The sequence below is a fragment of the Polistes canadensis genome, unplaced genomic scaffold, assembly GCF_001313835.1.
Source record: "Polistes canadensis isolate GaletaPanama2010 unplaced genomic scaffold, ASM131383v1 scaffold_43, whole genome shotgun sequence".
In the NCBI taxonomy this organism is placed as follows: Eukaryota; Metazoa; Arthropoda; class Insecta; order Hymenoptera; family Vespidae; genus Polistes; species Polistes canadensis.
Genome location: NW_014569590.1, coordinates 297251 through 323624, shown reverse-complemented (window position 1 = coordinate 323624; position 26374 = coordinate 297251). Strand labels below are relative to the sequence as shown.

The window sequence follows — 26374 nt, the reverse complement described above, 5'->3', positions numbered from 1 at the left end:
GTCACCGATGACCAGTACTCCATTTTGTTGAGTAGGATCGTAATTATCGGTAATATCTCGAAAGTAATAGTATTTTACTTAACACTTGATAGGTTGCTATATGAAAGGTATTAAATCCAATTTATAGTAAATTGGTTTAGAAGTTGACAGGTTTTACATTATTCGTTCTTGTTTTATTCAAATTTACAGGGTGGCAATATAAGTTAATTAACGAAAATACAGTATTATTGGAGAAACTGGTGTAGTTTAAAAAAAAAACTATAACTCATGTAATATTTAAAATTTGTATTTTAATTATTGAATTATTGAACGTATAAGTTTTTTTTATGTCACAAATGTTAACTGTATTATTTCAAGTTTGTAAATTAAATCTATTGATAAATATTTGATTTGATCAATTGAAATATGACGCGTACCCTGTATTAATATATTATTAAATTTAGTATTACTTTTTCGTAGACACTTTTGAATGAGTAATATAAATCGGATAGGTCTTTTGGAGTATCGTAAATCGAATCTGACCAAGAGAGTCACGCCTTGCGAACACGGACACCTATAATAGTAGTATTCGAAAGAGTCCTTCAGGCCACCCATAGATACTAGCTACAAGTAGACGAGCGTGTCGAACATTCATAAAGTCCGAAGAATAGAATATATACCTAAGTTCGATGAGAATTTGGAATTGTTGTGGGACGATGAAAAAGTAATACGTTTTCAACACTATTCGTTTCCATTTACATGTCACCGATTGGTATCCCGATTCGATATGCGACGGCTGTTCACTGATCGTACAATGAAATGATCAATTCGTTTTCATAATAATCGACGTTTATGATATATAATATATTTTTTTTCTAACGTAAAGTAAACGTAATAGTGTTGATTTTGTGGATTCTTCGATTGTTCTGAAAGCCGTCGGTTCCAAAATGTTAGAAAAGAAAAAAAAAAAAAAGATAAAAAACACACATCACAAAATTATTGAAATATTATTATTGTTGTTAAAAGAAAATTAAATGGACAAAAATAATTGTTATTTTAGAATAAATTTTAAATGAGAAGGAGAATATATATATTTTAAGGATAAAAGTTGGAGGTATCGATCGAATCGTTGAAAAGAATTTCTTTAATCCACCATTAGAGAGAATCGAGATTCGATTTGTCAGTTCCCTCGCTGCTTCTTCTTCCGTCAGACAGTCCGTCCCTTGAAGGTTCTCGTATCGAATCATTTCCGGACGATGAAGCACGGATTCCTTTTCCCTTGCGAGGGTAAACAGCGTGTAGGACGACAAACTCAATAGCAAACTCGACTTTACGAACTACTCTTAACAGACGAACATTCGTTCGTCGACAATGCGTCTGTGGGATTATCGCTTCGCTCGTGCAAGATGGCGTCGGAAAGTAATTTCAATCGATAGAAGAAACATTACCTATATTCCTATAACGATAATATTAACAGTCAATTTATTATACATTGTTAGAGTCTTTAATCTATAAATAATTATCAAATTATTGTGATACTTTTTGCGACGATTATTATTGATGATTTATAATAGAGATTATTTTTATTTGTATCTTGTTTTGAATGTGGGAATTAATTTTTGTTAGTTTTAGTGATAAATGTATCGTTAAATTTCTATACATTTGCAATAGTATTATATTAATTTTGATATATATTTGTAGTAGCATCAATTTTATTCTTATTTCTATATTTGTCTTAATATAATATAATTTTTGTTTAAATTCCTATATTAATACAAATGCACAGTAACCTTTTTTTTTTTTTTTCTTTTTTAATATTTATTGTCGAAGAAAAGAATTTAATTTAAATATTTCTTTCTGATCAATTAACGAATCTTTCTTTTATTTTTGCCTTTTCTTTCTTATTTCTCGCAAAGAAAGTTTATTGAGTTTCATTGTCTTCGATCCGATTCACAGATGAATGCATGAATGCACCAAAAAATCTTCTCGTTTCTATGAGAGGGTCGCGTGCCTAATAAGCAAGTTCTTCGTAGGTCTGACACCTTCGCAGGGGATAACAAAGCCAAGATCGTTTGTCCGATTGGTCGCGGCTATAGAGTAACATTGTTCGTTGCTTGAAGAATCCAAGGCTGACCTGCAGGTATACACATACACACACACACACATATATATATGTATATATATATTTACTTTTCCAAGACCACAAAAGGGGATACACCTATATATAATACTTTCTTAAGCAGCTAGTCTCCATTTTTTACTTTTACGTTCTATCGTTAACAGGAATCTAGTTTTCTCATCTTTTTCTTTAGTCATCATTTTATTCTTAGAAAATGATTGATAGATATTTAAGTATGCTTATATTTTGCGTTAATCAAGCTTAGTTTTTTTTATGAAAAAAAATTTTCATTTCTTTTTAAGATCATTCTTTTAAAATTCTTCGAGTGCACGTAGAATTCTGATCATCACGGGGTAATTTTATTTTTTAACTGATTGACATTTTTATAAGTTAGCACATCAATCTTGTAATAAATATAAAGGTTCGATATATTTTTAAGAAAATTTAATTTTAAATTCCCAGGATAATATTACAAAATGTCTATAGTTCATATAAAATCTAGAAGATCTCGTTAAATTTTAACAATTACAAATAAGTCCTCTTATAAAAGAAAATGATAAATCCTACGTACTATATTTTACATTACAAAGAGTGGTTGTGGAGGGAGAAAGGGTGGAAGGGGAAAGGGGGTTAGAGTTCTAAGCAACCTCCGATCGTGCAAATCCCTCTGTAATTTTCTGAGACCCGTAGAAACCTAACTAACATAAGAGTGAGAAAGCTTGCACACGTAAGTACTCCAGAAAGAAAGAAAGAAAGAAAGAGAGACAGAGATAGAAGAGCAATGTGGTAGTTGGGGGTAAACATCACGTACGGTATAAATCGGTCTCTTCAAAGGTGAGACTTGAAAGGGCGGTTAGAATGAAGCGACCAATAGAAAGCAAGCAGAGGAGGAGTCCAATATCGACGTTGGTAGTGGATTGGTTGACTGGACGTCACGAGGGACGAACACAAGTTTCTTGTGAGTGGAAGAAAGATGGAATGAATGAGACGATAACCTCAAGTTGTTGGTTCAAGAGAGAGGGAAAACCCACCATAGGCGTGGCTAAAATGATCTTTCTGAAGGCTCAAGAGGGGTTCAATGTGGGATACTATATATACGAGTATGTAGAAGTGGTGGGAGAGAAAATAGAGAGAATACTACTCCTCTATTCTTTCTCGTTTCAACGAAGGAAAATCGTTTGCACGAGACTTGCTTAAAGGTTCTACTAGATTGTAACTGATAACGTTAAGTACTAGTTATACATATCTGTATTGCTATGTGATTTTCATCGAGTTTTATCGAATTTTTGTATCTGTGTTTGTTTCTCGGTTTTTAGTTTTATTGGAATTAATATGCGAGAAAGATTTGCTGCAATCGAGCTTGCTTATGTATAATAGAAAGTTACCAATACTTTACGATTTGATATTAAATTTAGTTTGAAGATTGCAATAATTGAAATTGTTAAAGTAGCTTTGATTTTTAAATAGATTATTTAATAATATAATAACGAATATATTATAATTAATATTATCTTTAATTTAATTCAGTTTTTCTTGCTTGCAAGATTTGTATCATGTGTAACATATTTTTTTTGTTCTCATTCTTACGGTTAATAGATTTCTGCATAACATGGTCTGATTAGAATAATCTTAAGCCTGATTAGAATAATTTTAAATTTAATCAATCGCTTGTTGCCTTCATAAAATATTAATAAGACCGATCGAAAATTCTTATGCAACAATATTGCATATCAAGATTTTATTGATTCGAATTGCAAAGAAATATACTGGGCGTGAAACAATAATGTGGCTTTGGTCACGCATGAATGTATTATAAATATGATCAGTCTCCTGGGACGGATGACTTTTAATGGAATTAGGTATTGTATGTTTGCAGAAGATTATTGTTCGATGCCCACGTTCATTCCAATTGAAGAATGAGGAATAAAAACATAAAAAGTGAGAAAGAAAGAGAGAGAGAGAGAGAAAGAGACATGATCAAGATTTTGTTGTTGGATGTAAGTAAGTAAATAGTTAAGCAGGTACGCGTGGTGAACGTTTTAGCAGGATATCGAAGATGAGGAGAAAGGCCGAATATGTATATGCATCTAAATACGTGTGTGTGTGTGTGTGTTTGAAATTACACTATCGGCGAAAAGTTTGTAATCCTTAAAGAAATTTTGAGAAACAGAATATTTAAGTATATGAAAAAATGAATACATTTTTAGTAACCAAGATTTATTTGTCAACAAAATATTACCTAGTTTTATATTGTTTTTTTTTTTTCATAAACAAGTATTTTTTCTTCGAATTACCTTTAATTAAAAAAAAAAAAACTCGAGTTTATTTTTAATGACAGTCTGACGTATTTTAGAAATTTTGGTAAATTAGTTTTTTGAAGCGTTTCTAATTAACTATTTTTTCATGCTTCGTGCAAAAGTTGCATAAAGATGTTCCGGCAGGAAAATTCATTCTCAGTATTTGTCTAATTAAATTTGGTGTAAAAATTATGCAACTATATTATAAATATAAGGAAATGTCTGAAATCTTTGAAAACATAATTCAACTTGTTAATAATTTGATATAACAATAATAGAACGATTCTAAATTGATCGGTGTATTATAGATTATAATGGAAATCAACAACCAATTCCAAACTTTTAGCTGGTAGTGTATGATAGACAGATAGACAGATAGATCTGCTTGTTCGTTCGAGAGGAAACGAAGCGTTCATGAGTCTATGCCGTGGTACACACACACACATACACACACATACACATAGACCTTTGGTATAACACCTTTGCGTGACCTGTCCTGGCTTCTCGTCAATTACGTCTAAGTACTACATGTATCCTATCTAATACGTGGACATTATGGTTTATGTATAGATATAGAAAATAATATGCAATACTAACTATATTTCACCTATACTAATATATCTGGATATATAATTGGACAAAGAAGTGTCCGTGTTTAAAGAGATAGGATGCAGTTTATGGGTCGACAAAAAAAAAATACAAGATGAGAATACGTATTTCTAAAGTTTGATACGATATTTTAATCTGAACCGTAGGTAGTAGTTTACAATTTTAGAATTAATCGTCAGGCTTTCATCTATCATTAGTTTTATACAAAGTGAATTCGTAATGTAGCATTTCATTATCTGATATTATATTTAGGATCGTTGAATTATTATTATTTCTTTCATCGAGTTTTATCTGTTCAATGAGATTGTAGTTAGAAATTAATTCTTATTATATAGTCAATATTTTGGTGTACAATGTAATCGTAAAGTATAAATAATTAATTGATTCATTTGAATTAGACTTATATATATTATCATATAAAATAAATATTTTAAATAATAAAAAAATATGTGAATAATAGAATATTGCATATTGATGGAAGAGATACTTGATGATATTTATTTATAAGTAATAATCAAAAATTTTGTTTGGCAATATTCTAATGCATATCCTTAGTATTTCTAGATAAAATTTGTATATCTAAAATATGATTGTACAATCATATTTCCCTCTTTCTAATTTTCTCTTTTTTTTATTTAATATTTCAATTTATTACGAAAACATTGTTTCCATCGTAATAGATTATCCTATAAGATCTCAATTTAGAATTTTATCGATAAAAAATCAAGAATATAATAAGAATTTAGAAACAATGCATAGGCATGTCATCTTTTTCCCTGTTTCCCTTTCTCCTGTCCCCCCCCCCTCTCTCTCTCTCTCTCTCATTCTCATGTACTTTTTCTCATGACGTTGTATCCTTTACTCTCGTAAGGTGTCGTGCGAACGCTATTAGCGTCCGTCGTCACGGTGCATCGTGGAAGCAAGCTGCGCAAGCACCGTGTGCCGTGCTCGATTACGAAGGATGTATCTCGAGAGCTGTAACGAGATTTATCCCCTTCCATCCCCGTTCCTTTCTTCTTTCATCTCTCTTCTTTCCTGTACATTTCTCTTTCGCTCTTTCACGTATTCTCTCCCACCCGAAGGCTTTTTTGTCCCCTCACACCTTCCGTGACTCGGCTCGATCTGACAAGAGAATGGATCCCGCTCGTAGAGTGGTTGGATAAGCGGTGGAAAATTACACGCTTGCCAGACCTCGGCTGTTATCGAGTTCGGTTTTGAGACGAGATCGAACATTCGCATGGTAGGCTTCGAGATAAGAAGAAGGAGAAGAAGAATAAGAAGAAGAAGAATGGCGTGTATCTCGGCCATCGACGATCATTCTGACGAGATGAAAATATATTTCTTCGATATTGCATATATATATATATATATAATTAGACATAGTAAATACTTATGTCATTTACATACACACGTATACGCATATAGGTATTTATTTATCGATGGATGATGATTGATATGATCATGGTGTTCGCGTGAAAGAATTTTAAAGATACTCGGATTTAGTATAGTAGTCATGTCTGATCTCTGACATAAGTAGTATCAACGATCAAAGTAGTAAATACTATTAGATAGACAAGAAAGTGGGTTATATACCCTTAGAAAATGTCTGATCATTTGTTGTCTCTGACAGAATCCCAAAAGTTGGCTAACCAAAGACGATTACGATTAGGATGAGGACGATGTTACTACGAGGATGTGAATCAACCGATCTCCGTGAGATATATCAAATAATCAATTAAAAATTCGATCTCCGGTTATCCCGAGACTAATAGCTCGGCGGAGCGTTACCTGGGTGTTCACGTGTGGTCCTCTATCTTCTTCTCCTCCTACTTGTCAAAGAAGAAAAAGAAAGGAGGTAAGGGATAAAGAAAGATGAACTTTGTATATACCTAAAGAGAAAGAATGAAAGGAAAATAAAAAGAGAGAGAGAGAGAGAGAGAGAGAGAGGGAGAAAGGAGAGGAACGTGTAAATTTCCCGAAAAAATGCTCATTGATGAATGGTTTATATCATGGACCCACCTCGTCCCACCAACGATGGTATACACTACTCTGTACGATCCGCCCTCGTGCTTCATCCCCACTCTTTTACTTTCTTCCCCCACTAGCACTCCCAACAGCAGCAGCAGCAGCAGCAACAGCAGCATGTCGAGTGAACAGCAAAGAGAGTGAAGAAGATTATACTCCCCTCCACTAGAGTTGCCAGAAGAGAAGATCAGAGAAGAGAAGAGAAGAGAAGAGAAGTGAAGAAGAAGAGTAGAGAAGAGAAGAGAAGAGCGAGTGGCAGAGTTGGAAGAGGGACAACGGGGCCTACCTAAATATCGGGGGATCATGCTAAACGGCGGCAGATCAAAGGGACCGACAGAATCCAGTGGCGAGCTATCATAATAATTAGGCTCGCTCGCGCCTCTTTGTATCGGGATAGAAAAGCCGACGGGAAGGTCGAGAAGAAGGAAGAAAAAGGTTTTGGTGCTGGTGCTGGTTCTGTTGGTGGTGGTAGTGGGGTGGTGTTGATGTAGAAAAGGATGGTAGAGAGAAAGAAGAAGAAGAAGAAGAAGAAGGATCTTGGGACGACTACACTCGGTCAGATCTTCTTCCAACTTGCCTTCCTACGAGACCGGTTGGTTGCTGCTTGTCTCTTCTTCTTATATGTTGCTCCATAGTGTTGAGAACTTCTATCTTTCTCATTCCTTTTCTATCTTTTTAACGTTTCTTTCTCTGTGTTGTTCGGTTTCTCGCTAAATTGAAGCTAAGAGGACTCTAAAAAGATTTTACTGATTTCGGTTGAAACGACGTGAGCACGCAATCACCGAGCAAAGGGGTTTTAAACTAAATCCATAGAGAGGACGAGAAAAGACAGCTTCCTCCTTTTACATTTTTCTTTTATCTCTATCTCTCTTTCTCTCTTGAATCTTATTCTTCTTCATTTGTCTTTTTTTTTCTCCTTTTCTTTATCTTTGTTTGCTTGTTTTTTTATTTCTTCTTCTTTCTATCCCTTTTATTTTCTTGTCCCTTCTCGTATGTAACAATTCTGCCAGGTGGTGTCCGGTGCGCCGTTGTTGTTATGCTCTGGATAATATTTTTCTTGATTTAAGCTGATAAAAAAAGAAATAACTGGGCTTTCGATATATCGGAAAGAACAAATAAAGCTTTGTTTTTCTTTAACGTGTAGAATAATAACCGAACGATTCCGACGGACGCTTGAATTTACTGATATTGTAAGAATGACAAAGTAATAAAATTTTCATACAAATCTTTGCCTAAATACATATTTTGATTTTTTTTCTTTTCTATGAAACTATTTCCAATTATCTCTTCTTATTTTTCTTCTTCTTTTTCTTCTTCTGCTTGATCCTTTTTTTTCCTGTATTTCCTCTCGAGTAAACAAGGAATAAAACGGAACGGCAAAGATCGAAGATAGAAATTTGAAAGGAAAAATTCGAAAGAAACTATTTCAGCCTCGTAAATCCTTAGAAGATTTCGTGTCGGTTAAAAGAAGAAGAGAAAAATAAGATAACAGTTGCTCGAGGGTTTTCGTTTCTTCTTCTTCATCTTCTTCATCCCGTCACGTATCCCAACCGCATAGGGTCAGAAAATTCTGACTTCTATGGGGAGATATCCTGCGAAATACGCGGAAACTCAAAGAAGGAGGAAGACATTTGAGCTTGGATCTCGTAAAAGAGAGAGAGAGAGAGAGAGAGAGAGAGAGAGAGAGAGAGAGAGAGAAAAAGAGAGATCAGTGTCTTGGATAGAAAAGAAGACAGCAACTTTAAAAGGATAGGTTAAATAGAACAAAAAAAGAAAGATTAGAGATAGAAAATATTTTCGAGTGACCTGAACATCGCTCGTTGTCGACGAGATTGCTACAATTACACGGTTAAATCGATTCTCGCTGAGGATAATGCTTACATGTATAGGTATGTGTCTATGTATGTGTAAATGATAGAAGAATGTGAATGTATGTAGGATAAGGCCCCTAAGGATCGTAGGTAATAGTCTGTATAATATAACAATCTTGAGATATCTTCCTAACGTTGTTGCCATGGACGAGTGATCCTTTCGTGTGATGATCATTTTTCCTTTCCTCTTTTGGTCTTATTTTTTTCTTCTTCTTCTTCTTGATCATCTTGGTCTTCTTGGTCTTCTAGATCTTGTTCTTGTTCTTCCACCATGTTGTTATTGACCACGATTCGTCGACATTGGCTTTCTCGGAAGTACTCGATCGTGATCAGTGGCTCCTTTCCGTGTTACAAAGAACCAATCGGTTGGTAGGAACGTAAACGACCGATGCAATTGATGGGTCGCGGGCAATCGAACACAGGATACGAATCCTAAGAAGACCGAGTGATTTAACACTTGAATGACGATAACATTTAAGATGGTGGCCAATATTATATTTATATAGAAAGAATTTTAACTGAAAATAGAGAGAATTTAATTAAAGTAAAGTTATTAGATGAAGATTAATATCTTGGTTTTCTTGTTTTTTTCATTGTAAGATTTTACATGGGAACGTTTTCTTGTTGTTGGTAATTTTATTTCTTGTTTCTTTTTTTTTTTTTTTTTTCTTTATTTTAAGGATATTTCTTTGTAACAATCTTGAAAATAAGATACATTATATTTCTTGTTAACATAATTTGTGTTATCGTTGAGAATATTATAGAGAAAATAATATAATTGGTAGAGAGTATTATTTCTTTCTTTTATAGCTTCAATTATAGAAATAAGCTTTGTTTTAATGTTGGAAATTTGAGATTATTCTTTTTATATTTAATCAAAGTTTTGATCGCGAAGAGAATATTGGAAAAATAATATAATAGAAAAATTATAATAAAGAAAGAAATTGTTATTATAATTGTTAGATTAGTTTGAGAGTATTGTTTTTCCTTTTTAGAGTTTCAATTTAAGGGATAAGCTTTGATTAAATGTTGAAAATTTACGCATAATATTTAATCAAAGTTTTGATAGAAGAAAATGTATCAAAAGAAATAAACAAAAAAGGAAAAAATAATATAATCGGTAGATTTAACGATAAAATAGAATAAAGGAAAGTAGGGTTGGTTGGTCCTCTTTCGTCAGAACAACTGCAAGGAGGATGTTAAGTACGTCTCGTAAAAATTCCACCAAGGCAGGAGCGTCGTCATTTTAGCGTGTCGCGTGATATAGAAGAAGAAGAAGGAACGAATTTACGAACGAACGAACGAGCAAGCGAATGAAAAGAAAAGAGAAATAAATGGTAAAAGAAAGAGAGAGAGAGAGAGACAAGGATAGAACGAGAAAGGTTTCGAACGGTCGAGCGGTTGGGTTAATGTCGCCGTGAGCTTGCTAAGGCTGACGAAGTAAGTTAGGATGGAAAGAAGGGGTTGAAAAGGTGGGCAGGACAAAATTGGTGCCGCCCATGAACGTTGATGCCAGGAGGAAGGTACATCCCACCGATGTAGAAGTGTTGTGTGTAGCACCCAAAGTTACCGCTCCTTTCGTGTTCTCCCCTCCTATGAGAATTGTTAAACCCGCTGAGGCGGCGTGTTGGGGAGAAAAGCCAGCCCCTACAACACTGAACTACACCGGCCCTGAATCCCCGGACCCCTTACCATTTCAAGTCACTGCTTTGGCCTGGCCTGAGAGGAGCCTCGGCCCCACGCTAGTACACACACCCGGCTCCGTTTCTGCTTTCTGCACTTTCAACGAGAAATATATAACACAATAATATTTCTCATTTATCTTAAATTCATCTGTTTTTATAGTAACGCGTGTATCGCGTCGTTCGTCGATATATCATTAGATTTCGAACAAGTGTAAATTCATCGTTAATTGTTTTATATACTTATTAAATAGTGTCTATTGTTGTATATCGTTGGGATTCTCAAGAAGACATTGTATACCTGGACACGTGTTTTTATTCATGGAGGAGCCGGCTGTTAAAACCTTTCTCGTCGAAGTATCTTCGACGAAGAAATTGTATTACGTTAAAGATACGTTTTATAATATTCTACGATTATTGTTTTTCGTCTTTTCATGATCGTGAGGATAGGTGGTACGGTGATATTGAGATTTAAAGACGAATTAACTGTGAACGTTTGAAGATAGATCTATAAGGTAAAAACAAAAATTGATCTTTCTTTTTTTCATGATAATAATAATAGAAACGGTGAGAAGTGATAAGTGAATTGTATTTTTAAATGGGCAAGAAATGAAGATAAACTTAATAGTGTTTGGATGACATGAAGAGTGCGCGCGTTATGAGACTTAGAATTTGAACTAAAATCGCGCACCGTTCCTCGAAGGATCGGGAACGATCGCGAATTCATGAGTTTGGTATTTAACGTGAACGGGACTATTAAGGTGTGTTGTGTTTTTCAATAATTGTGTTTTATTGTGTCAATGAAATTTGAAAAGATAAGGCAGGAGTATCATTTCCGTTAAAAAAGAGGAAGAAGAATTTTTTTTTTCAAAAGAAAAACGAAAAACATTAAAAAGACATATTATAGTAAGGATTGAAAAATCATGTGCACGACGGAGATGACGGAATCGTATACGATGTCACCGTCAACGACCGTGTCTTCCAGCGGGACGACGGCCGCCTGTTTGGTTGGCTCGCCCGGCCACCGACGGACACCTTGCAGAGGTTCACCGTGTCGTGGGAGTGATGTTCAGGATGACGAGGACGTAATTTCGGTTGGTTGTCCAAGTCCATTACCGTTGGTAGTAGTTGCATCATCGACGGAAAGCGAGGATAGATTGATATCGTCAAGGGAGGATTATGTCGAACGATTGAGTCCTAGGAGAGTAGGATACAGTCGAACGGATTCAACTATGGACAGTGAAGACAATTATTCGTCAAGGAATAGCGATTATAGAACGTCTAACGGAAGGAGTTCGATAAGGACTCACGAGAGTAGTGGTGGTGATTCTGTAACGACATTGAGAGAGGATGAGGATTTAGAAGAGGACGAAGAGGAATTGGATAGTAGAACTAGTAGCAACGGTACTTCGGCTACAGCCGGTGCTACGGACGATTACTTTAAACCATTAAAACGATTGCAAATGGTTCAAATGCAACACTCAGACGAGGAAGAGGATAGAGATCGGGACAGCAACGAACGCGGTGTTAAATCTTTCAGTATTCTCGATATTTTATCTCACAGACCTAAAGCGAAAATCGTTAGACCCTGGGACACGGTCGATTCTACGATCGGTCATCGTCAACATATTCATCATCATCATCATCAACAGCAACAACAACAACAACAACAACAACAACAACAACAGCAACAGCAACAACAACAACAGCATCTTCAACATCATTTACATCATCATCATTTACACCATCACAATCATTCGACTAATTCTAGTAGCAGAGATTTGTCTCTGATGGGCATGTCATTGGCGTCTATGTCAAGTACAATAAGCGAACCGCCTCTCAGTAGTTCGTCCTCATCCGGCAGAAGTTCCGTTTCCGATTCAGGTAGTCCCGATCCTCTCGCTCATCATCACCATCACCATCATCACCATCACCACGCGGCACGACACCACGCCGTTCATCCCGGTCTACATGTTGCTGCATTACAACAACAGCAACAACAACAGCAACAGCAATTCAAGAAAAAGAGTTCTCAGCAACACGGAAACTCGCAAACTGGGCAGAATGGAAAGAGAAGTACTGGCCAGGGTAGTCCTTTGGATGCTCTCTTCCAAATGACGAGCAAAACTTTTGACGCTGGTGAACATAGTCAAGGTAAGATAATTTTTTGTTTTTATTTTTATATTTTCATTTTTAATTCTCTTTATATATTATGTTTCATCTAATATATTTCATTAGGTTGTTTTTACTCTCGTATCTAACCCACGCCGAACATTTTTGTATTCTACTGTTTCTTCGTTCATTCATTCATTCATTCATTGCGTCTTCCTTTCTTTTACATTTTTTTTTTTTTAACTTTTGGAAAGAGAATACTATTCTAATTGAGTTTAGTCCACGCTTCGGCAACGTTTCTGCTCACGGCAGTTTTTCTCGGAAGGATGTTAACATGTAATTGCATCGGGAGCACTTAATTAACCGAGCTAAGGGAAACGACGTGCGTATATCTTTTGCTTTATGTAACTTATCTTTCTCTCTCTCTCTCTCTCTCTCTCTCTCTCTCTTGTTAGAGTAGGGGAAATAGTCGAACTCGCAGATAGATAGGTAGCTAAATATGTTATTATATTTATTATACGTTTCTTCTTGTACGATACTTAATCGTTCTCGTAAGAAAGAATGAGAGAGAGAAAGAGAGAAGATATATTTTTATTTTATCGATAAATTTTATTCTAATAGCCGTGAAAATAAATGTCACACGTACATATCATTTATATAGTTTCGATTATGAAAAAATGCGTATAGATCTTCTCGTACATCATTAGTTACCATAATTTATTCGTCACGTACTCGTGATGTAATACGTGAACAATGTTAAACGTTACGTCAGTTTTATGCTCGTAAAAAATAAAAAAAAAATAAAAAATATCAGACACACAATAAGCAAGGAAGGAAGGAAGGTATTATATTACATTACAAATATATTAAGACACGATATGTTCGAATATTCTAATCTTGGATTATATTTTTCTGTTTCTTTCTTATATACAAATATATATAAATTTTTAAACAAATTAACGCTTCAATAATTTGTTCAACACTTTGATTATCGTTCGTTACATTAATTAAAGGCTACGGTAAATGAAGAAAATAGAACTTATGAATAAACGAGAGTTACCGTGTACAAGTGTATTAGTAACTAAGTAAGTTAGTATAATACTTATGTTAGAAGAAATATATATCTCGGTGAGTTAGAAAGAACACGTTGTAAGGAGGAGGAAGTCTGGCTTTCGTTCGTTCGTGTGTAGCAAGATCTCGAGCATCGATCTATGAATACGGGCCTTAATTTTGATTGATGTTCTCCTCGCCGTAGGTGTCAGTGCGCGTGCGTGCGTGCGGTCCCCTTTTTCTCAAACGCAACAAAACGTCTCGCAGGAAGATTTTGCATTTTATTGTTTAATCGGCGGTAACGATTATTGACGCTTTCTTCACTTACGTTTCACATGGAACTTTTTCTTTTTTTTTTTTCTTTTTTCATTTCATTTGGATCAATTATTTGTGATACCATTTCTCATCAATCTCATATGTTTCTGACGGATTAAAAAATTAACATCACACAACCATTCATTATAATAATAATAATATAATAATAATGATGATATTAGTTTGTTCGATTTTTCTGCAAATAGTAATAACAGATTACGGAAATTTGTTTTGTCTCCGTTTCAGGAAAAAATATATCATTTACAGATGAGATTTACTCTTAGTAATAATAATAATAATAATAAAAATAATAATAGGAACTCTGTGTGGGACCGGGGTAAGAATATTCCCACAGTTATCCCTGCTTGTCGTAAAAGGCGACTAATAGGGAAAATTCGTAAAAACTGTAGAAAAAGAAAAATAAAAAGGTCCTTTTATAGAACAGTTTTGTATTTTTTTTTCTTTTTTTTCTTGTTTCAATAAAATAAAACTAAAAATAATAGGTCGAACTGGAATATGTATACATATATTTATGATTGTAAGATTTAATTTTTATTGCTGTCGCGTTTAAATATTTTCTTCTATTCACTTCTTCGAGATTTGTTTTTTGGTTGGTCTTTTTTTCTGTTTTTTTTTTTTTGAGGATTTTCTTTTTTTCCGTTTTCTGATTATTATGGTGGGGACGGACGTTTGGGTCGTAGTCAGTCCTCGCTCGAAGAAATACGAAATTGAAGATTCGTAATTGGATGATATTTCATTTCATATCGAGTGATCGAGTTGGTCAAATTAAAGTTTAGAAATTTTACGATCGCTTTCCGGCGTATCAGAAATAAAGGATTTTCCCGCCTTTTGGACCGTGACGATCCTACTGGCGACCTAATTACGCTTTAATCGATCTCGATGAGAGGTATCTCCTCTCTTCTTCATTTTCCGAGCTCAGCTAACATCTGTCGACGACCGTTTACACGAACCTAGTGAAAAAGAAAAAAGAAAGAATAAAAAAAAAGGACAGAAAAAAGGGGAAACCAAAGAAATTTCACGAATTATTAGAATCGAGTCCGAGAATTTTTTTTTCGGAAAGAACAAGATATAAATAAAAAAACAAAAATGATATCGGTAGAGAAAAAATATATTTGATATCATTCAATTGTCTCCGTTCGTATCGAAATTTTAATTACGATTGTTCTTTCCTTATAAATATTCAAATACGATTAGGAATGTGTGCATTTTTTTCTTTTTTCTTTTTAAATCATCGAATTTATGTGCTTCGATAAGAAAAAAAATAAAAGAAAGGAGGAACGGGTTTAAAAGTAATAAAGTACTAGTCAAAACTGTCTGCGAGATAGTTTCGCACGAGCTTAACACGCATATCACGAGTTCAGATTGCGAGATCGTGTCGTAGGAATCGAAACAAGGTGAAAACGTGTATTTAATCTTGTCGTTGAGTGTTACGGTCGTTTGAAAAATAACAAAAAATAAAAGGAAAAACTAAAGAAAGGAAGAAAGAAAGAAATAAGAATATCGATCGGTAGTTCGAATCGAAGCGATTATGTTCGAAAGTCGATGCTTACCGACGAATTTAGGTTTATGAGTTACATGCTCTCTTATGCTACTGTTGTATATCACTCGCGTAAAAATCGTTGACAACTCGAATAACTATATTCGTATTCGTTTATTTTTATATTCATGTATACGTGCACATACACACACGCATGTATAAAAATATTTATTCATAAATGCATACAAATGTTTATCTTTATATAACTTTTTTCTGAAACAAGTAGGTAAGATAGAAAAAATTTCGTTTTTTACTTATTTTTGTGCGATGGAATAATCTCGATAAGATGCTTGTCGATCTTTTTTAACGTAATCTTACAGAAACATTTATTAATTTATTCATATTTCTATAATTACTATGTTTAATAAAAATAAATAACAAATAGATATAATATAGAAAATTATTTTCTAAAAGAAGAAATGTTGAATAATATTATTAAACATATTCAATTATCAGATCACAGATATAAGTAATGATAAAAAATAAACAAGGATGAAAATATATTCAGTCGAAAATTATTTTCATTGGTTATATTCGAATACATATTTCCTGTTTTTTGTAAAAGATTTCTAATGTATTACAGAAGCACGTTTCAAAGCTGAGTAGTAATATTAGCTGAGCAATTTAATAAATGTGTTTGTAGTGTAGGATATCTGACCGGTTTCAATAAAGTAATGTAGATATTTTTCTTCTTCTTATTTGTATTGATTCTATTTATTAGTTTTATTACGGTGACATTTTCTCTTTGGGATTTTCGATCCCAGAAATTGGACAATTTTATCCCAATAAACCATTCTTACAATTTACACGTGTATATGTATGTATACAATATTGTAGATACTAATAGGTTCTCACATATTGGTAGTACATATGTACATCTATAAGTAAATATACATGCACATATAAACCAAACATCATGGAAGTATTAATCTCATAGTTGGCAAGCTAGGAGGATTGTCATGACGATCGATTGCACACAAGGGACAAATACACGATTACGTTTACATACTAGTATTAATGGTCGAACAGTATATATCGATATCGCTTAGTATACATCTATCGATGTTTAATGATAGTTTCTATACTCCATTAGCTACAATATTGATCACAATATCAATTTAAAGTGACACTTTCAACGAGCTAGATATACGTGCCAATTTTAATTTCAAAAATTTGTTGTCCAATTTATTTTTCAAAATATCATACAACCGTGCAACAATTTAAGATAAAATTTTGAATATTTCGGCAAACGTCTGTTAAAGATTTTTCTTTTGAAGAAGCGAACTTTGTCTGATCTTTAAGAAAAGCGGTGAAATCTAAGGATTTGTTGTCCTAATATTAATAAAATCGTCTTCTTCTGTAAATATCCGGTTACTTCTTACATTTCGTTCGTTTATTGTTCCGAAAAAAGGTCTCTTTTTTTTTTTTTTTTAAAGTTTCTATAATGAATTTACCCGAAGTAATAAAAAGATAAAATTGAGAGGTTAGTCCTTAGTAAAGGTAATCCTTATGATCTTTTTTCCTTGTGAGTTTAAGTTAGGTTTGTATCCTTGACACTTGCCGACACTAGTCTTTTGTGAGGTCTCATAAAATTCAATCTTCCCTAAGAGTAAAAATCAAAATTTGACAAACTAAAATTGATCATTTATCGACAAGATTCATTGCAGTTTAAAAAAAAAAAAAATAAGTTTCTTTAACAATAATATGTTCACTAGAATTTAATGTGTTTCTTGTGAATGGGTCAAAATCCTAGCAACTTGTTCACGAGCAAAAAAAGGACGAAAAAAGAAAAATTTTGTACTTATGTGTGTGTGTTTGCGTGCTGCCTGTGTATTATTTGTTCGCGTAGGGGGAGGAAAGAGAGAAAATGAAGATACACGTTGATTTTGGGACTCTGAAAAGTTCAAAGGATTTTCCCGATTTTAGGACCGTATTCTTGTAGATATTTTATCGATATTTACACACAGTTTCTCCAAATTATTTAACAATGACTATTTTCTTTTTATATCTTCTATTTTTTTTCTTTTTTTTTTTTTTTTTATTTGAAAGAAAAAAATGGATGGACAGTAAGGAGATTGAAGGAAAATTTATGATGATTTATGACATTTAAAAAAAAAAAAAATGAATTCTTTTCACGAAACTCGTTAGAAATGATTGTCAGTAAATCTAAAAATAAAAAGGTTAATAAAAAAAAGTTCTAACGAACTGCAGTAACATTAATGTATCATAATTAAATATAAATCATTTGTGTTTAAATTAATTGCGACAATATTAAGTGCGTCGTATAATAATATTCTATTTATTTTTTAGCCAATATAAGAAGAAATATTTTAATGAATTATTTAACAAATATTAATTGAAATTCGTATTATAAATATTTTGTATGTTAACTAATAGATATATTTAAGACGAATATTTATGCAACTAAACTTTTAATCTATTTAATTTAAGTCCTTTGTTTGTATACCTTTTAAATACAATCATCCTATTACTATAAGCTTATAATTTTTAACGTAAAATATTAATTTACGTCTTCGGTGAAAGTCGTGAAACAGTCGTGATCTATTCGGATCTTTTCATCAGTGTCGAATTACGTAATACGTTTTCCTAAGAAAGATAGAGAAAGAGAGAGATAGAAGATCGAACGATTAGTAGTTAAGAAATTTCTTTCTATCATTTCGTTGTATCTTTCAAAAAAGATAGCAGGACTAGTATTATAAATATTTTTCACGCGATCCTAATGGTCCTTTTTCGCGTTTTAAAGATGTCATCTCTCTCATTCTCTCTCATCGATATATTATTTTATTAAAGAAAAAAAAAGAAAAGAAAAGTATAGCGGAAAGTGTTTGACATGGAACAAAAACGTAAAATTTCTTGCGTTTCCACGATGCCATATTTTGTGCATTTTATTTGATTATTTTTATTTATGACGAGAAGTGGCGAAATCTTCCTTTCAAAAACTTTGTCGTCCTCTTCTTCTTCTTCTTCTTCTTCTTCTTTGACAAAAATACTATTTTCAAGAGTTACCCTAAAAAAAGGCCGAGTATTATGTCTCGGACAAAATGAAAAAAGGGAGAGACAAAAGAGAAACGTGTAATATAACATAAGGGTGGAGACACAGAAGAAAAAAAGAATGATAGAAAGAGAAAGAGAGAGAGAGAGAGAGAGGAAGAGAATGAATCGCATCGGCACACGAACACACATCGAAGCTTAATCAGTAGTTCGCGCGTGCGCGCGCGCGCACGCGTGCGTGCCGGTCCAGTACGCGTATAATTTTAGGCCTACCTATACAAGAGAGTAATTTATTACGTGGATCCGGCGCGAAAGAGCATATGTTTCATTTGCATATAGCGTGATACAGAAGAAAACCCTGCGCGAAAGCTAACTTTTTCAAAAATACATTATAAGTAATACGCGAAAAAATGTTGACAAAGGATAATTTTCGTACCCTTTTACGTTACCAAATGAACGTTCTACCACCACCACCACCACCACCACCACCACCACCACCACTTTCCTTTGATCCTCACGTTTTTTGTGAATTCGAAGGAGAAGAAGAAGGGAAATTGTGTGAGTCTGGGAGTAGAGGGGGGTTAAAGGTAGGAGAAACAAAATGGCGAATAAACGAATGTTATTGAAAGAGGGGGAAATAAGATTATATATTTTGTTAGAATTTTTTTTACAAGGACATTAATAATGAGAAATTTTCATAGTGTTTATTAGATTGGTGTTTGTATGGCATAATATATATATTTATATATAATTGTATAGTTTATTTATATGGTTAAAATATATAGAAAATAAAATATTACTATTTATCCTATATGAATTGTAAACTATTATAACAAAATTTTCTAATTACAATTTATACTTGAAAACTATTTATACACATATTGACCATTGAGATTAAATGAAATATATAACAAATATTTTTACTTAAAATATAAAAATAATACAAAGATAATACTTATTAATAGAGAATAATAATATATGTGTGTGTGAATGAATGAATGATAGGTTATTTTAATCATTGTTGTTAATCATTGATGTGAAAGATATATATATATTCGTTTGTATAATAATTTGATATTAATTAATGTTAACGATATAAAGAATGGAAAGAACGAGAGAAAGATGGAGAGAGAAGATAATAATAATAATAATAAAAAAAGAATAAAATAACAAAGAAAAGAAAAGAATAGAAAGAAAATAGAAAGAGAAAGATGAGGGAATATATTCTCACGTTATGCAACAGCTCTAATTGATGCTCGTACCTGCTTCAATGTTCTTAAAGGATCATCAACGTCGACGCTTTGAACCCGCAGGTAAAGCTGCTCGACCGCACGTGAGAGGCCGGGAAAGTGTATAAAAATGATTGAATTCAATAGTATCGTCCGGAATAAACAGTACTAAGAGAACCACGACGGTGGCTGTAGAACTCATACAACACACACGTATGTTTTATACTCTCGTTCTTTCTTTTTCTGTTCTGTCTTTATTTCATTCTTTCTTTCTTTCTTTCTATCTTTCTTTCTCATTCTGTGTGTGTGTGTGTCGGAAAGAACGTTGTACTTGAAATAAGGCCTTCGCGATGTTTTATGAGCGAACGTACATTGTTATTAGCGGGCTTACCTGTCACGGTCGATACAACTTAATAGCCCTGATATTTATGCACGAAATATCGCCATACCTGTGTGTCTTTAATTGTACCTTATTCTTATGGTAAGAAAAATGAAAAAAGAATGAGTAGAATTAAAAATTAAGGAAAAAGAAATTTTGTCGACTTATCCAAATTTATTATTATTGGATATTAATTTTCTTGTTTATAGAATTTGTTCGTAAACGTTCGTATATTATAATCTATGTTAAATATTTGATATTATTGCATAATTAATAATAATAATTTTTTTTTCTTACAGTAAAAGAGAAATAGAAATAATAAGATAAAGAAGCTTTTTTTAAGTATTCCAGATTTAGGATTTTTCTTTTTTAATTTCGTGTTTTATACAATTGTTTTTTTTTTTCTTTTCTTACATATCCATGGGTTATAGTGTGAGAATTATTGAGTATTATTACATAACTTATTTTTATAATAAGAGAAAGGAAAAGTTAATTTTTAGATATGTAAATTTATAATTCTTGTAAATCAATTTCATAGTTCATAAAATTTTTGTTTTAACATTCGTGTGGATTAATTTATAATATGTGAATTATTGAGTATTATTACATGAGTATAAACGTATATATCTGTCAATGTATTTAAATCTAAACGTCGATAAGATATTTTCGTAAGGGATAAGTATAGTTTAGACGATTCTATACGATGAAAATATAGAAACGTATATATATAAAAAATTTGCACCATTACTACACTAAAGAACAAAAACGTAAGTAACGGTGAAACTCGAAGACATTAAGAACATTAACCAAATCATTTCGCATTTGCGTATAAAAGTAATAAATCACTATCACGATGAATTCTTATACGATGAATCTCCGGTGGTGGTAACATATAAAACGACTTCTCGAATGCATAAGCTTCGCGCGTATGTGAACCGCCCAGAGTGAAACACCTGCCTTCTCTTCGAGACACACACGAGACTTCCTACCTAACTCATTTACCAGTGAAACTCGGTGATTTTTCAGTAATCCTGATCTTACCAATACATTCAAATAAATTCATTCGCACACCTATATCACACAACTAAAAGAAAATTTGGTTACACGTATTCTCGTCGTTTATAAAAATAATTTTAAATTATTGCAAATTATGTTTCCCTCTCCCAAATACTTTATTTCCTTTTTTTTTTTTTTTAAAAATAGAAAATTTGTTGAAAAATACTTTGAAAAAATTTGGTCAAGTATTTCTTAAACGTAGCAAATTTTGTTTTACTCGTCAAAAATTAATTCCTAACATTTATTTTACACGTTTAATATTTCGATATTACACGTGTAACTAATATCAGCAATTTTCTTATATCCAAATTGTTACAACAATCATTTTAGAAAGTTCCATGGTGTAATGTAAATGCGATAGACTTACTTAAACTTTCGGACGATAGTGTATATCAATTAGATCGTCATTTTATTTCATACGATTTATCCTATTCAATTAACGTTTATTACAAATTTAACATTACACGACGAAATAATATCGAATAACAAATATTGTATAACCGTAAAAATGATTAAAGAAAAAATAAAACAAATAACCGATTAAAATTAAGGAACCATTTTAATACGTCGATAGGAAAAATCTCGAGAATCCTTTCCTAGGAATAGAAATATTTGTTGCGTGCCCTTTACGAGACTATTTCATATTTGATTTCAACGGGACGAAAATACACGCGTTAATACGAGCCGTTCACACGGCGCGTGTGATCACTCGAATCATGTCCCTTTCTATCTATCCCATCTATCTATCTCTTTCTTTATTTTAACCTTTTTCCTCCCCTTCGCTCCCTTTCTCTCTCTCTCTCTCTCTTTTTCTCTCTCCCTAACCCCTTTCCTTAGGTTGCGGTCTCTCAGAGTCTGAATTACAAATGATATCGAATCGAATCGCTCGTAATATTATTCGATACGTGTTCCATTACCCAGCCGAGGCCTCGGGATTCAAATTAGATTACCGGTAAGTTAGGCATTCTCCTTCCTACACACGCTTATCTTTTTCTTTATGTATGTAAGTATAAATCTATCTCTCTCTCTCTCTCTCTCTCTCTTACTCTTACTCTCTTTATTTCGTTCTATCTTTCTCTGTTCTTTTCTTACATAGTCTGACAGAGAGACAGACGGACGGACGGACGGACAGACAGACAGGCAGACAGACGAACGTACGAACGAACGGACGGACGGACAGACAGACGGACACACAGGTATATCCACGAAAGGGGGCCCTCAGGCCCTTCCACCAACACGGTAGCCTCACGTATTCGCAATTTACTTCTGATTATTACGCTCTCTATACTTACGCGGTATTCTTATCTCTTTCCTCTTCTTTTTTTCCTCCCCCTTGCCAACCCTCAACCCTCTCTCTTTCTATCTCTCTCTCTCTTTTTCTTTATCCCTTTCCCCGTGTTACTTTTTTCCACTCGTTCTTCGTTCGTCAGACTGAACTTTACTATATAGAAAGAGAGGGAGAGAGAGAGAGAAAAATCAAGTCAGGGATCGATTTACGTTGGAGTCCCGATCGTTTGAGAGTCTCGTCGATTTACCCTTCCTTTTTTCCTTCTACTCTCCCCTCTCCTTATCTTCTACATGATCCTAAAGGCTATATCTTTCTCTCTTTCTCTTTCTATAGACTTATACCTACTATTCGAGTGAAGACGTTAAAGGTCTCTTTCAACGTCCTTTTCAAACCAGGGAATTCGTTCCCTCTTACGTGAACATCTATTCCATGAATTTTTATTTATTTTCTTTTTCTTTTTTCTTTTTTTTATTAAATATATTTTTTCTACAGGAAGAAATATTATTTTTAAAACGGGGGGTGGAGGGTAGTACGTTCGATTAATTCACAGGATATCGTTTTACTATCGTATTTCGTTTAATCGAAATTTTTGGAAAATTTATTTCTTTCGTAAATAAATTGTTTGTTTGAGGATACTCTTCAGTACTTTGTTTTCTTTTTTTTTTTAATTCTAATGTAATATTAAATTTTAATTAATTTGTAGATATCTTTCTCTCTTTCGTATAGTGCAATCGTGATCTGTTCGAGATGAAATTTTTTGGATATGATATTGTTTTTTTCCAAAGAAATTATCTTTGAAGATTTTTTCTTTTACGTTTGAAAATAAATTTATTTATCGTTCGTTTGAGTTAAGATGAAATATATTCAGAAATGTATTACTTTTATTTCTTGCAGGCAAAATTTATTTACGTTTAATCGTTTAATTGTTCGTTCAAGCAAGATGAAATATTTTTCATGAAATTTATTATTCTTTGGTTTTTTCGTAATCATTTTCCTTGGATGATTAAACACGAAGTTTGATTTATGGGAAATTTTTTAAATATCAAAATTTTAGTTTTAGTTTTTTTTCTTTTTTCATTTGTATGGAAAATGTATAATTAGTCATAAGTCAAAGTTAATTGTTTTCTCGTTAGGTTCAGGTTCCCTTATAAATATTTTATCGCGATGAGAATAAAGAAAAACAAGGAGAAAGGAAATACTTTCGAGTTGTTCGACAAAATTATCTAACCATCTTGTCTTTAATTAAAAATACCAAAGGTTTTCTTTCATCTATCTAGAGTTTACCGACTAATGGCTATTACCTCGTCGACATCGCAAACATTCTTCGTATAGTTCGTTAAATAACGAGTCTTTTATGATAGAACAACGATTAGCTACCGTGAAAAATTGTGTACGTGCATGTGCGCGTGTATTTTATTAGGGAATTGTATTTTATTTACAGCATAGGTTGCATTAAATAATTCACACGAATATTTTAACCAAGAATTTTTATTTAACGAATCAATGCGGAATGTTTATCGGTGAAACATATTACGTTGTTGTTTAACATCTAACGGGAATTTTATTGTAAACAATTTTTACTGTATTTTATTTTTGATACAAAAAATTTATCCCAACTTTGATATAATAAAATTTATATATATATAATTCAATATAAGTATTATAATACTTTAAAAAGTACCTCAAAATTAATATGGCGTATTTTAAATAGTCGCAATAATTTGTTAAATAATTCACAATTAATTCTATAATATTAAATAAATTTAATGGACCGAATAAAATGTTATAAATAATTCTGTTAATTATGTTTTATTATAAATAAGAATTTTATCTTAACTTTTTGTAATAAAATGGTAGATTCTTGATTGATATAATACTCGAAAGAATACCAATCAAATATCCCAAATCGTCTCTTAAATATCCCAAATTGATTTCTCACAACAAAATAATATATATTTTATTATATCTAAATTTATATATTTAAAATAATTAATCCCAACTTAATAACAATACTATATAATGATAAAATAATTAATTCGAGTATAACATACTCCAGGAAAATATCCAAATGGCGTAATAAAAAAATAGGAAAGATATTTTTGTTGTATGAATAAGTTTAATAGTAAAAACAACTATAAAAATTTGTTTTTGAATGATGTAAAGATGTTAGTTAAACGTAAAGAAAATATCGTTAATATCGATAATGCGATGCGCATGGTTTAACTTGCAAACGAGACGTACGACGATTGCCGTTTATACGAAGAGTGAACTGTTTTTATCGATCGTGGTTTCATCGTTTGCTTGGTTGCTTCGTTTTCAATCTATCCATCCATCGTTCGTTACATCTTCGTAGTTTTTTAAAGAGATTATCGAATCGTTGTAAACATTTTTACATCATTTTATAAAAAAAACAAAAGAGAGGGGATGACGAGGAAGAAAGAAAAATACAAAATAACCGCGAATAGGTTGTTTATTTCGTCGCATTTATGCGGTTTCTGGCAAGTAAGGCCGAGCAAAGCGTAAACATTTTCGAGAGGATAAAAAACAATGATAAATAGATAGTAAAAATACTTCCAACATTTTCTTTCCTTTTTTTTTCTTTTCTTTTTCTTTTTTTTTTTTTTTTATTCTAATCCTACAAATTCTTATAGGAATATCTTACAGTTTATCAATCATTTCAAATTTTATTATGCAATCAAGGACTATTAAGTACTAGAGACATTAACCTTTTATCTAATGTTTCTTTTTTATTTTCTAAAAACAACTATAGACGAACTCGTCACAAAAATTCTCTCTCTTTCTCTCTCTCTCTCTCCCTCTCTCTCTCTCTCGTTAATTAAAGTTGCTGGTAATTTAAATCATCGATTAGATGTGAGCTCGTAAAGATCCTTTAATCCCTTTTGTGTCCCTTTTTTCAGTATCTTCTCTTCTACTTCTAATTTTAATAATTAAATCTAAATTATTCAAAACAGACGAGAGAGAAAAAGAAAAATAGGGTGGTCGGAGAGAGGAGAAGAAGGGAGGGGGGAGGGGGGGTGGAAACATCGATAATCGTAAAATTAAAGTAAAAAATAGAATAAGAGCTTTTGAATGGAAGGAAAGAAATAACGTCAAGGATATTTTTTCTTTTTTTTTTTTTCAAGAAAGAGAGAGAGAGAGATAAAATCGATATAAGCGTACTAATTAAGAAACTCATAAGTCTGTATTGGCTATCGGTTTTTAATAGGCGTTAACATACACACTTAATACGTTCCTTTTACGATCGAATTTTTTCTTTTTTATTTTTCTTTTTTATTTTTGCTTAATTTTATTTAAAAAATTATTTTCCTCTTATTTTCTTTTATCTTATAGTTTTATTTTATTCGGTATCCTTAAACTCGCGGTTGACGTCATATTTTAAAATAGACGGAAATCAACTAACCGTTATAGCAATTAAATTTAATACTCAAAGGTACGACACGATCGTAGAGTCAGTTACGAAGATATAGTTATAAAAGCGAATAGGAATTATCAGATTTAACCGTTTGTAAGAAGTAAGATAGGATAATTTTTAGGCAGACGTTGTTTTAAAAGTTTGCACGGTGATACTGCTTCCTATATTTTAATATAATATGTAACATGTATATTAATACGCATGTCATTAGAAAATATCATAAAAATATATATTTACATTGGAATAAATTTTAGAAAAAAAATGATTTATAATAATTATTTACAAACGATGCAAAACGATCGAAGGAAAAATTTAAGATTTTTTAATAATGAATGTAGAAGTTCAGGAGGAGGAGGAGGG

At 32.5% G+C, this 26374-nt stretch overlaps 1 protein-coding gene across 1 annotated transcript in view; it reads left to right on the top strand.

Annotated features, from left to right (window-relative positions):
- The first annotated feature begins 11505 nt into the window (after nt 1-11505).
- Nucleotides 11506-26374, top strand: part of LOC106784984 (myb-like protein Q) — a 58410-nt gene continuing 43541 nt past the window's right edge. The window contains exon 1 of the mRNA XM_014745057.1: nt 11506-12736. Within this exon, the coding sequence (XP_014600543.1) occupies nt 11506-12736 (1231 nt within the window). The remainder of the gene's footprint in view (nt 12737-26374) is intronic.